The 14131-nt window shown below is 39.8% G+C and overlaps 1 protein-coding gene across 1 annotated transcript; it reads left to right on the top strand.

Moving 5' to 3' along the window:
- Nucleotides 1-337: 337 nt before the first annotated feature.
- Nucleotides 338-13593, top strand: syngr3b (synaptogyrin 3b). The gene is made up of 4 exons (XM_079811944.1): nucleotides 338-522; nucleotides 1991-2225; nucleotides 9333-9478; nucleotides 12219-13593. Exons 1-4 carry the CDS (start codon nucleotides 421-423, stop codon nucleotides 12435-12437), a joined length of 702 nt encoding a protein of 233 aa, XP_079668070.1. The 5' UTR covers nucleotides 338-420; the 3' UTR covers nucleotides 12438-13593.
- The last annotated feature ends 538 nt before the right edge of the window (nucleotides 13594-14131 follow it).

Raw genomic sequence — 14131 nt, 5'->3', positions numbered from 1 at the left:
GACTGTGAAGGCGAGAACATGTGTGCCGTAGCCATGCACACTTAGGCCTACTAGACCGTCTCATTCTAGTGTTTAATTGCTGAGGAGGACACTATAGCCTGCTACAAGCCTCAGAAGGAAGGACTGGACAGGTCGCAGTCTCGGTATGATGCAGCCTTCCGTTTGAGAAACACCCTTGGTGTTGTGCCATCTACTGGCGCACGATATACAGGAATCCGCAGCTTAATGAATCTTTTCGGTGAAGTGATTCAAAAGATTCGAGTCACTGAGCTGAATCAGAATCCCCACTGACAGGCGCGCGCTCGACTATGGGTGTGCACGACAGGCGCCCGTGGACGCGCTCAGCTCTCCTCTTCCGCAGAGTATCGCACAGCAGCAGCAGCAGCAGCAGTCAGCGCGCCACACTTCTGTTCTGGGAGGATGGATGGAGCGGGCTCGTTTGGAGCGGGCCGAGCCGGTTCGGCCTTTGATCTGATCGCGTTCGTCAAACAACCACAGACAATCCTAAGAGTGCTGGCATGGGTAAGAACAGCAATCTTCTATGAATTATGATGGGCAGATTATGGCTTGCCGTTTATGCTCCGCTTTCAATGGTCGAACCATTATTTTAAAGGGTTGATTTTCCACCACGCGTTATATATTTTTTATTTATTTTTGACAATTTGCATAACTTTAAGGCGTTTGTAATCATATCATTTAATGAATGGGTGTTATTATAGGATGCTATCTTCTTTAGGTGGACGCGCGTCAGATGTAACTGTGACGCACGCATCGAGTGCGCGCAGTTTTTTAAATGGCTGCAGTGCCACTGGTTGCAATATTTGGGTCATTCTTAAAATATGGTGATAAATAAGCGACTTTTATAATAATATGATTAATAAAAAACAATATTTCATGAAAAATATTGCGTATTGAATAAACATAATACAAATCTTCATTCTAGACCTATAATATCTTATGAAATAATATGAAAGTTCAGTGTAAGAGACTGCGAGGAAGAGACTTATATCCCTTCAAAACTGTAAAGTCATTGATTCACCTTAGACATGCTCACTTGGTTTATTTACATGTTATTGGTGTCTGATCAATAGGGGTTTTACATGTCATTTTTAAACACAACATCACAAAATATTAATGGCAGATCTCATTGAAAACCAAGAGACATGATTTTTCTTATTTTTTATAAGAGACCAAGTTATCAAAGCTGTATTTTAGGAAAATAGCCATATACTGTATTGTTTTGGCAGAAACGTTTGTTAAAGGCAGAAACCTTTTACAGTATCACAGTGAGCTATGTATATATATTTTACTGATTTAATTCAAGGCATGTTATTTAATGACTGAATCAACCTGGCTACATTACATCAACAAAGGGGATCAGATAGGGCTTCCTAGAGGCATATTGGATGTCGCTTCTTCATTTAACACGTTTCATCCAGCCAGCCAATAACCAAAGCAGCTGCAACTGTTTCTATGACGACTGCATGATGTGATGTATGCGTCAGTTTATGGAGTTTCTTTGCCAAAAATAGCACATGGCACGTCATTCCTGAGCTTTGCTACTTATTTTGTCTTACTGTTACTCCAACACACACACACACACACACACACACACACACACACACACACACACACACACACACACACACACACACACACACACACACACACACACACACACACACACACACACACACACACACACACACACACACACACACACACACACACACACACACACACACTTGTTTGAGTGGGTGTAGTTGAGTGCGTGATCTGTTGCATTAGTGTGAATTAGCCACATTTTCTCCCTGAGGTGTAAATGAAATTCTTTCTGGGGAAATGCATAGCACTGCACAGCATCGGTAAAGAGAAAGATGTGTCACTTCCACTTCCGAGAATGCAAATAATTGAAGGGTTTTTATTAATTTACCAGCAGGGATGAAGTGTATGGACCTATTTCTGTGACTCATGTCTGTTCTCTTTCCAGATCTTCTCCATGGCGGTCTTTGCTTCTATAATAAATGAGGGCTATGTGAATATGGGGAGCGAGCGACTGCATTGTGTCTTTAATAAGAACGCAGACGCCTGTAACTATGGCATCACTATAGGAATTGTGGCTTTCTTAGCCAGTGTCTTCTTCCTGGCCCTGGACGTCTACTTCCCACAGATCAGCAGTGTCAAAGACAGAAAGAGAGCAGTGCTGTTGGAGATGGTTTTTTCAGGTAAAAGTCATGAATCACTTTGATTTGATGTTTGAAGATGATTCATTTGTTCTGATGCAGGTACAGTAATATCCAGTCAGTGATTTGTATTTACTTGTACATTTACATGCACTGATACAGGCACCCAACCCATGTGAGATGGGAGGAAAAATTATATGTCAATGCTTTTGAGTTCTTTCACAAATGATTAGCGTTCTCCTGAGAAACTTTGTGTTTGCTCTCAAAATGTTTTGCATTCCCCCAAGAAACTTTTATGTTCACTCTCGAAATGTTTTGCGTTCTCCTGAGAAACTTTTGTGTCCGCTCTCAATGTTTTGTAGCCTAACGTTGTCATACTCAATTCTAGTCAGAATTTGAGTCTGATACTGCTCCATTGGGCTGTGATTATGGGGCGTGTTTCAACCAAACCAGGAAAGACCTCAATTGGATAGACCTACAACCAATCAGAGCAATGGAGCGACGCATAACGTTAGTTGTCAAATGCAGAGGTGTCAAAAGTATTCGCATTCATTACTCAGGTAGAAGTATAGATACTGGGGTTTAAAAAGACTTCTGTAGAAGTTGAAGTATCAACTCAAGCTTTTTACTCAAGTAAACGTGTAAAAGTAACTGGTTTCAAAACTACTTAAAGTATAAAAGTAAAAGTAATGTAAGGGGAAAAAATGCCATTAAAGGGGTAGTTCACCCAAAAATGAAAATTCTGTCATAATTTACTCAAATTGTTCCAAACCTGTATGAGTTTCTTTGTTCTGAAGATTGAATAATTTTTGAAACAAGCAGATTATATGCAACCATTGACTGCCATAGCATTTTCCCCCTACTATGGCAGTCAATGGTTGCTCTATCTGCTTGGTTACAAACATTCTTCAAAATATCTTCAGAACAAAAACTCATATAGGTTTGGAACAACTTGAGGGTGAGTAAATGATGACAGAATTTTCATTTTTGGGTGAAGTATCCCTTTAAGGACAAAAGATTAGGCCGCGCCACAGTGCATACCCCACCTCCTCAAAAAAACATTTTTCTGAAGGCCATAATGACTATAATGTTATATTAAAAAGTTAATGTTGAACATTTTTAGATGCACTTGGCTACGCGTTTCAGCCGCATATATTCCCATTGAAAATGAACGCATTTTAGGACAATGCAAATACATTAAAGAACCATATGTGTACTACTGAGCATTAACGTGTTTCATGGAGCGGAAGATTTGATGACTAGTTGCCTATAAATATTGTAAAGGTGCAAAAAGTCAAAATTCAGAGGCATGTTATCAATAACCATTTTTTGAATGTGTGATCAGTGTGGCCAGATTGGGTCAACAATTTCCAGCCCAAAAACCTCACCAAATGTACATTTATATTTAAAAAAAAAAAAATGGTTATTGATAACATGCCTGGTTATTGATAACAATTTTGCACATCTTACAATACTTATAATAATAATAATAATAATAATAAATTTTATTTGTACTGCACTTTACATTTGGAACAAATCTCAAAGTGCTACAGTTAAGATCATTTAAGAAGGATAAAATACTAATAGATTGAATGGTTAAAAGTCATAAGTTCTCCTAAAAAGAAATGTTTTTAGTCCTTTTTTAAAAGTCTCAGTAGTTTGAGGTGCCCTCAGATGGTCGGGGAGGGCATTCCAAATCCGAGGAGCGGCAGAACAGAAAGCCCGATCACCCATAGTGCTGAGCTTTGTCTTGGGGAGAAGGAGGCGGTTTGAATTTGTTGATCGAGTTGTAGTTGAAGGTGTGAGTAGTTCTTTCAGATAGGGGGGGGCATTTCCATAGATGCACTGGTGGGTTAGAAGGGAGACCTTATAGTCAATCCTGGCGGTAACAGGAAGCCAGTGAAGTGAATGGAGAATGGGTGTGATGTGATCGTATTTTCGAACTCTCATCAGGATCCTAGCAGCACTATTCTGAACGTACTGCAGTCTCTGCAAGCTTTTGTTAGGGATCCCGGTGAGAAGTGCGTTACAGTAATCCAGTCTGGAGGAGACAAAGGCGTGGACCAGTTTTTCAGCATCTGCTAAGGATAGCGTTGGACGGAGTTTTGCAATGTTTCTGAGATGGTAGAAAGATGTTTTGCAGAGGTTTTTGATATGGGCTTCAAAGCTGAGTTGTGGATCAAATCTTACACCAAGATTGGTGACAGTTGTGGAGAGGGGAACGTCATGACCAGAGAGTGTTATACCAGTTATGGAGGAAGACTGGGTTTGATGTGGAGTGCCAACAAGAATTGCCTCAGTTTTAGAGCTGTTTAACTGGAGGAAGTTGCGCTTCATCCACATCCTTATCTCCTCCAGACAGGCGGTGAGTGTTGAAGACGGAGATGTTGTTGTTGAAATGGAGTTGTGTGTTTCTGATTTCATGTACAGTTGTGTGTCATCAGCATAGCAGTGAAATGAGACTCCATAGCGGCTAATGACATGGCCGAGGGGGAGGATGTAAATGATGAAGAGAATGGGGCCAAGGACTGACCCCTGAGGAACCCCGCAGGTAACTGTGTGTTGCCGGGACCTTGCACTTCCAAGTGAAATGTACTCTGTTCTGCTAGTGAGGTACGATTTAAACCAGTTAAGAGCAGTGCCAGTGAGTCCAGTGGTTTGATGCAACCGGTTAAGGAGTATACCATGATCCACTGTATCGAATGCAGCAGACAGATCGAGGAGAATGAGGAGGGATGGTGAACCTGCATCAGCTGTCATCCGTAGGTCATTTGTGACTCTAACCAGGGCCGTTTCCGTACTGTGTGCAGAGCGGAAGCCAGACTGAAATTTTTCGAAAAGATTGTTGTATTTGAGATGATCCTGGAGGTGGGAAGCTACAACTTTTTCCAGTACTTTGGAGAGGAATGGGAGATTGGAAATGGGCCTATAATTTGCAAGCACATCTGGGTCAAGGGTGGGTTTTTTGAGAAGTGGTCTGATTATGGCAGTTTTTAGGGCAGATGGAACATTGCCAGACTGGAGGGAGTTGTTTATTATTGTGGTAATCAGAGGACTTAGGACAGAGGTGTTTACTTTCACTAGAGCTGAAGGAAAAGGGTCGAGGGCACAGGTGGTAGGTTTCATCTTTTTAATTATCGTCTCAACCTCTTGCTGTGAGATTTCTGGAAAGCGATGTAGGGGCTCCGAAATTACAGGCTGTGAGTGCATAGTCAGGGTGGATAGTGGTGAGGATCCAGGAAAGGTAGAGTGAATTGAGTCTATTTTTGTTTTGAAAAAGTCCAGGAAATTATTACAGTGCTCTTCTGTAGTTTCTGTAAGTGAGGGGGTTTGTGGTTTGAGTAGATGGTTTATGGTGGAGAACAGCTGTTTGGAGTTTCCGGGACTATTTCTGATGAGGTTTGAGTAGTAAGTTGACCGTGCCTCCATAAGTGACTTTGAATAGTCCTTTCGGTGTTCCCGAAAAGCAAGCTTGTGCACAGTGAGACCTGTGGTTTTGAATCTCCTCTCAATGGCACGCCCAGCTGCATTGATTAGTTATAGGCAACTAGTCACTCCAAGAAAAAAACCCAAAACTTTAACTGCCAAAATAATGTGATATTATTGTATTGCCATACCAATCAATGTTGATAAGTAAGTTACCATTTTATCTCCTTAAAGCATAACATTGATGATTAAAAAAAAAAAAATCCCAGTAAAACGGTTCAAATATGACTATATGTCCAGGTAGAAACTGTCAAAACAGCAATCCCTTAGAAAAACACAAGATTTTCAATGTCAACAGTAAGAAGACAATTTACGTGCAAAAAGTGCCCAATATAGAGATTGGAAAAAGCAATGTAATTAACAGGCATTTCACACGTTAATGCTCACACCAATGTCAAAATGCATAATTCATTGATACTGTACAATAATCCGTCAACAAATAAATAACAACAATGCACTTACCTTTGTGTTGCACTTTGCTTTGAAAAAAATACAGTACGTCTTTTGTGAAGTACATGGAAGAGTCAACACGGATTAATCGTTGATTTAAAGCTCTTTCAGCAGCTGTCGGGGTTGCAGATGTCCTAAGTGTGTATATGATGATGGACTGGAGTCACGGTTATATTTAAAGAGTCTTCGTGTCACAGGTGTAATTCACGTTTGAGAGTTGAGTCACTCTCCAACTCTTTACTGTAGATACAACTTATATGCCACTGGCATAGCGATCACTGGAATATACAGCTAAAGTTATCGCGCTAAAAACCGGCTAAAGTCATGAATGAGGCTGAGCACGTCTGCCTGCTGATCGCTGATTGGCTGAAAGTACGTGCTCGTCGGCGAGAACCCGCCCTATCTGGCCACATGGTGTGTGTGATTTGTGCAGGTGCAGGCGTGATTGATCGCCTACAACCCAATAGGGTGTCGGAATGGTTTGTGTTTATCCTTCTCATCCAACCACAATCATATTCACTCTGTCCGGATGGCGCGATTTATCTGGATAGTTGTTTTTTTTTTATGACAAGCCGGAATGAAAACATGCCGAAATGGAATAGGAGTAACGAGGCTATTTTTAAAATGTAAGGAGTAGAAAGTACAGATAATTGCTTGAAAATGTAAGGAGTAGAAGTAAAAAGTAGGCTGAAAAATAATTACTCCAGTAAAGTATAGATACTCAAAATTTCTACTTAAGTAAGGTAACAAAGTATTTGTACTTCGTTACTTGACACCTCTGGTCAAATGTCAACAGAACTCAACTGCACACAGTGTCGCCAAGTCCACCGTTTTCCCGCAGGATGTTTTTCCATGTCCGTGGGTTGAAGCGACCCCAATTATGTGATATTTAGACCCAGGAATGCAAATTTTAGCAGGCAACCCTGCCAAAAAAACACAAATTTTACCCCCAAACGCCATATTTTTCCAGAGAACCCCCCGGGAAGCTATTGGGCTTGTTTTGGGCTAGTTTTGAGTAGCAATTGGGCGGGTTTTGTTGTGAAAACTTGGCAACCCTGTCTGCCCGCACGCTGGAAGAAGTAGAATCTTTACGATCTTAATTTGCCGGTGTTGTAAAAAAGAATTAAAGGATACACAGAGTACTTACCAACATGATCATCATTTCTGAGAGAAATAGTAAGGGTGAATGCATATACGAACAAGTTCTCTGTTTAGGATTAGAACGAATTCAACCCAAGCGCTCTTTGGTGACATGGATGATTACGTTACTGTTGATCATCTGTCCATCATTGCCTAAAGCCCACCCTGACAATTTAATTGGTCCGAACAGCTTCTGTTCGGGCATAGTTGCTCCACAACGGATCAAGTCCAGACCAAACTTCCCGAACTCAAATGTTGTGGGCGGGGATAAGTTCGGCTGGCATCCAGGCTAAATGTTTTGCGTCCTCCCGAGAAACTTTTTTGTTCGCTCTCAATGTTTTGTGTTCTCCAGAGAATCTTTGTGTTCGCTCTCAATGTGTTGTGTTCTCCAGAGAAACTTTGTGTTCACTCCCAAAATGTTTTGCATTCCTCAACTATGGGGGGAAATTGTTCACCTTTCAGGGACACCATTTGAAGGGGTGTTCCAAACCAAAAGTGAAACCTTCCGTTTGAGAAACACCCTTGGTGTTGTGCCACCTACTGGCGCACGATATACAGGAAACCACAGCTTAATGAATAATGAATGAATTTTTCGGAATGTTTCTCTCAATGTTTTGCATTCTCTTGAGAATCTTTGCGTTCACTCTCAAAATGTTTTGCGTTCCCCTGAGAATCTTTGCGTTCCTCTGAGAAACTTTGTGTTCGCTCTCAAAATGTTTTGCGTTCCCCTGAGAATCTTTGCGTTCCTCTGAGAAACTTTGCATTCGCTCTCAATGTTTTGCGTTCTCCTGAGAAACTTTGCATTCACTCTCAAAAATGTTTGCGTTCCCCAAAGAAACTGCGTTTGCTCTTGCGCTCCCCAAAGAATCTTTGTGTTCGCCCTCAAAATGTTTTGCGTTCCCCTGAGAATCTTTGAGTTGCTCTGAGAAACTTTGCGTTCGCTCTCAAAATGTTTTGCATTCCCCTGAGAATCCTTGCGTTCCTCTGAGAAACTTTGCGTTCGCTCTCAATGTTTTGCGTTCTCCCGAGAAACTTTGCATTCACTCTCAAAAATGTTTGCGTTCCCCTGAGAATCTTTGAGTTCTTGTGAGAAACTTTGTGTTCGCTCTCAAAATGTTTTGCGTTCCCCTGAGAATCTTTGCGTTCGCCCTCAAAATGTTTTGCGTTCCCCTGAGAATCTTTGTGTTCGCCCTCAAAATGTTTTGCGTTCCCCTGAGAATCTTTGAGTTCCTCTGAGAATCTTTGCGTTCGCTCTCAAAATGTTTTGCGTTCCCCTGAGAGTCTTTGCGTTCCTCTGAGAAACTTTGCGTTCGCTCTCAATGTTTTGCGTTCTCCCGAGAAACTTTGCATTCACTCTCAAAAATGTTTGCGTTCCCCTGAGAATCTTTGAGTTCTTGTGAGAAACTTTGTGTTCGCTCTCAAAATGTTTTGCGTTCCCCTGAGAATCTTTGCGTTCGCCCTCAAAATGTTTTGCGTTCCCCTGAGAATCTTTGTGTTCGCCCTCAAAATGTTTTGCGTTCCCCTGAGAATCTTTGAGTTCCTCTGAGAATCTTTGCGTTCGCTCTCAAAATGTTTTGCGTTCCCCTGAGAGTCTTTGCGTTCCTCTGAGAAACTTTGCGTTCGCTCTCAATGTTTTGCGTTCTCCCGAGAAACTTTGCATTCACTCTCAAAAATGTTTGCCTTCCCCAAAGAAACTGCGTTTGCTCTTGCGCTCCCCAAAGAAACTTTGTGTTCGCCCTCAAAATGTTTTGCGTTCCCCTGAGAATCTTTGAGTTGCTCTGAGAAACTTTGCGTTCGCTCTCAAAATTTTTGCGTTCCCCTGAGGGATGTTTTTCTCCCATCTCAGTTATCTGAGTTATCTCAGTTTCAGTTAATGTTTATTTTCTTTCAAATTATGGATTTTTTAGTAATAACGTTATCTAACCCCAATATACCAATAGCTGAAATTGTCAGTATTTTTGTATGATGATAAAATGTGAAGCATGCAAATAAAAAACAATTAAACCAAAAAGTTTTTTTTGAAGTCTGTATTTGTTATTTCTCCCACACACATTTTCCATGTCTTCTCTTTAGGATTTTGGACATTCCTTTGGTTTGTAGGATTCTGCTTTTTGGCCAATCAGTGGAGCCGTACGTCCCCTGAGGAGCTGCCGCTGGAGCAGGCGTCAGACGCAGCACGAGCAGCTATTGCCTTCTCTTTCTTCTCCATCCTTACCTGGGTAAGACATCCCACCTTCCCAGATACATACAGTCACAATTATATTCATATTTGAGCCAGTGTTGGTGTTTGTGTTCCAGGGCTATCTATGTCTGCTAGCAGTGCACAGTTTTAAGAACACTGCCTTTATGGAGGATAAACAGAGGCTTTTGCCCAATCAGACTAACAGTCTCTCAATAGTGTAGATAGTGCACACTAAACTATGCTAGTCTGATAGTAATACAAAGTGCTATCAATATGGTTAACCCAAAGCGTGCACTCTATAATAACTTAGATTTATAATAAACATAAATCTATAAAGCTTAAAAACAAGAATGTGTCATAAATATTGGTATATTCATACTTTGCATATAGTGTATATAAGATAAGTGTTAATATTTATTAAACTTTGCTTTCAGTAATTTATTGTTTTATTATACATTACTGTTTAAATAATAATAGCAAGAAGAAATGTTTCTTAAGCACCAAGTAAAGGATAATGTGAGTAATGGCTATTGAAAATTCAGCTATGCCATCACAGGAAAAGATTACATTTTAAAGTCTTTCTTGTAATAATATTTCACAATATTCCTATTTATGTTTCGAATACAGTAAATCCAGCTATGGTGAACTTCTTAAAAAATCATCCCAAACCTCAGAACCATAGTGTACATGTAGACATTTGGCCACTGTATATAGATGTATGACTATAGCATGTTTTATGGCACATTATGATATTTGGCTATTAAAGCTGAAAGCATTCAGAAAATTAATAAACCTACCTGAAGTGGGTTTTTTCCTCTTTAACTTTGGAATCAATTTATTTTATTCAGGGGAGACAAACATTTGCAGCTTACAGAAATTCCAGAAAAAAATTAGACTGATTTCCGGGTACACAACAAAACAGGCTGTACTTCCGTCCCCACATATTGTCTACTCTGATTAAAGTCAATCACAAATATAAACGCCCGATTTACACCAAGGACAATAACTATAACAATAACATTAAAGATACAGTTCTAAGAATTGTTCTAAATTTTAAATAATAGTAGAGTCCACACCACAACTATAACAATAACAACATTTTCAGAGCGATTCTTTCCAGCTGATGACTGAAAAAAAAAAAAACACTGATAGATCCATCCTGCTTTAAAGAGCTTGAGCATTTAAAGCGGCAGACGACGAAACTTCAGCGTGTGCTTATAATAAACAGAACAATATCGTCCACTGGTGTGGATGCTAATATAGTTATTGTTGTAGTTATCTTTACGCTAATCATTCTTGGTGTGAACGGGCCTTAAAGGGTTAGTTCACCCAAAAATGAAAATGATGTCATTAATTACTCACCCTCATGTCGTTCGACACCCGTAAGACCTCCGTTCATCTTCGGAACACAAATGAAGATATTTTTGTTGAAAGCTGATGGCTGAGAAAGGCTTCAGATAGGCCTCCATTGGCATTCAGTACATTTACACTCACAAGACCCATAAAAGGCACTTAAAACGTCGTTACAAAGTCCATCGCACCACAGTGACTCTACAATAATTTTACGATGCGACGACAATAGTTTTTGTGTGAAAAAAAAAATCAAAATAACACCTTTATCCAACTTGTTCTTGTCTTCCGTGTGTGCCTCCACAACGCATGCGCGAGAATATGACGCAGATCCGGTGTTCGGACACATGACCCAGAAGCGATTTGTTTACAAGCAGAGGAAGACACGCCGTATCTAAGCTGTTGAATTCTACATTGATCGTGCTTTAGGTCTCGGCGTAGTTCTCAAAATGGGACTAAAGTGTGCATTTCATGGATTCCCGAACCCCAGCGCTACGTCATATTCTCACGCATGCGTCGTGGAGGCCTACACGGAAGACAAGAACAAGTTAGATAAAGGCGTTATTTTGATATTTTTTTGCGCACAAAAACTATTGTCGTCGCAGCGTAAAATTATTGTAGAGTCACTGTGGTGAGATGGACTTTGTAACGACGTTTTAAGAGCCTTTTATGGGTCTTGTGAGTGTAAATGTACTGAATGCCAATGGAGGCCTATCTGAAGCCTTTCTCAGCCATCAGCTTTCAACAAAAATATCTTCATTTGTGTTCCGAATATGAACGGAGGTCTTACGGGTGTCGAACGACATGAGGGTGAGTAATTAATGACAGAATTTTCATTTTTGGGTGAACTAACCCTTTAAAGGTTCAGTGTGTATATTTTAGCAGCATCTAGTGGTGAGGTTGCGAATTGCAACCGCCCACCCCTCCCTTTCAAAGCACATAGAGAAGCTACGGTGGCTGACACAGGACAAAGATGTCGTTGTCTGAGACAGAAGAGAGTAGCTAGCGCTCTGTAGAGAAGTTTTTCCGTTTAGGGCTACTGTAGAAATATGGCGGCGCAAAATGGCGACTTCACTGTAAGGAGACCCATGGTGTATGTAGATAGAAATGCCTCATTCTAAGGTCGTAAAAACAAAACGGTTCATTATGTAAGCTCTTTATACACCACTGAAAACATAGTTATGTATATTATATTGCATTTCTGTCGATAGATCCTCCTAAATATTACACACTGCACCTTTAAGAATGAACTTCAACTTCTAGATGTAGTCAGAAAACATTCATCTTTTGCATTTATACTGTAACTTTGTTAACTCAAGCATTCCAACTAACTCTTGCTACTATGCTTGATACTTCAAAAGCTTGGTTATCTTTCTTACTAACATGTTAATCAGACTAATATGCATAATCCTGGTTATCCTGACTAGGCGGGCCTTACGGTGTGCGCCGTTCAGAGGTTCCTGCTCGGTACAGACATGACACTGTTCTCCACCGAGCCCGTGGCCGTCCAGGAACCAAAGCAGCCGTACCCCTCCAACGATGTAATCGGTCAGACTACCATCCCCGTCAACGCTTACCAGAGTCCACCGCTCATCGAAACCGTGGAGACCCGCCCCCCTGGATACAAGATCCCGCCTGCGTTTTAATCCACAGCCAATCAGAAGACAAGGAATATACAGTAGCAGCGCTAAAGGACAGAGTATAGACTGCCGTCAATGTTAGCTAAATGTATTGTATCGTATCGCGTTTTAGTAACAAGGTGGCGAAGGGATAATGCATACCTCTGTAGTCCGCACTATAATACAGAATGAAATGATAATGTAGTCTCACGTTAACTTGAGCAGAAGTGGATGTTTTGGGACATTGATTGTCATTGCCTACCCACGCGTTTTACATTGACAGTCAGCAGCAAATTATTGTCAAAATCACAATGTGCTATTTATTTACTAAAGCATTTAATTATTATTACTTTTTATCTAAAAAAAATAATTGAAGGTGCACCAAGCAATGCTTTCGGTTACTTCTTTTGCCATGGTAAAACCAATTGTGAAATTACAATTTATTCTAATAATAATTAAACAATATAAATTATTATCATGAAAAAGAATGAAAATTATTAATTCAACTAAATTGCCAGATTATAAAGGATGTGTTGAAACCTTTTTCCAGTTGCAAAAGTTAGCTAGTGCACCTTTAAGTATGATAAAGAAAATGCATTATACTTATTTTTCTTATTTTTGTGTTTCTGATTATTAAATAATAGCATCTTGGCACAGCTGATCATACCAAACGATACATCACATCAATGTTTAATGCAGTTAAATCAGTGCTGTCCACGTCATTTGTGTCAAAATATGTTTTTTGTTGAGAAAGAATGAGCATATTTTGTTTTAAAAAGTACTTAAAGTATGTCCCTAACAAGAGAGAGAGAAATAATGAGAAATGGTCAGAGCAAACGAGTGCGTGCCTCAGTCTGTGTGTGTGTGTGTGTGTGGGTGTGTTTGACGATGGACTCCCGGAGCAGTCAGAGACATTCCAGATGAGATAACTGAGATAACAGGCTGTTTACTTAACAAGCATACTTGTGCATATATGTGTGTGTGTGTGTGTGTGTGGGTGGAATGTGTGTGCTTGATCTAATTGCATGATTATGGTAAAATGCCACAAATTCCCCCGAAGCAGAGAGGTAACTGTTATATTTTGTTAATGGACGAATAAGTTACAGTGGTTATCAAAGTCTTCAAGGTGACAGTACCATGAGGTCCTGAATAAAGATGAGCCAGTACAATGATGGATACCATGATTGTGTGCTGTGATTCATGTTCTTTCTGACGTTACAAACCCAAAATACATTAAAAAAACTACACAATTCTGTTCCACAGAGAACAAAAAAACAGCATAAAGTTTTGAAATGACATGACGGTGCAATAAGAGAATTTTCATATTTGGGTGAACAATCATTAATTCTGAGAGAAGGTGGAAAAAGGTAATCTATTACCGTAAATAGCTTTTGTCCAGTGCTATTGTAAAATAAAAGATTTAAAAATAGTTTTTAGTAATTGAAATGATGCTGAAATAACAAATTAAATGAAAGAAAAAAGAAAGAAAACTGGTCTTGGCCATATGTTTAAGTTGAAGTACCAAACTTGCTAAAACTTAAATAAAATGTACTTTAAGCTACAAAAAAAATATGAATAAATAGTATATAAATAATAGTAAAAAAAAATCAAATAATAAAACAGAAAAAGTAGAAGTCTTTGCTGTGTCAGAATTTTTTTGTTGCTCAAATTCACTTTGCATCACAGTAAAAAAACAACAAAAAACAAACAAAAAAACTATG

This window comes from Gobio gobio, assembly GCF_949357685.1.
Source record: "Gobio gobio genome assembly, chromosome: 3".
Lineage (NCBI taxonomy): Eukaryota > Metazoa > Chordata > Actinopteri > Cypriniformes > Gobionidae > Gobio > Gobio gobio.
Note: the sequence above shows the minus strand (reverse complement) of the source record. Positions and strands in the feature narration are given on the sequence as shown.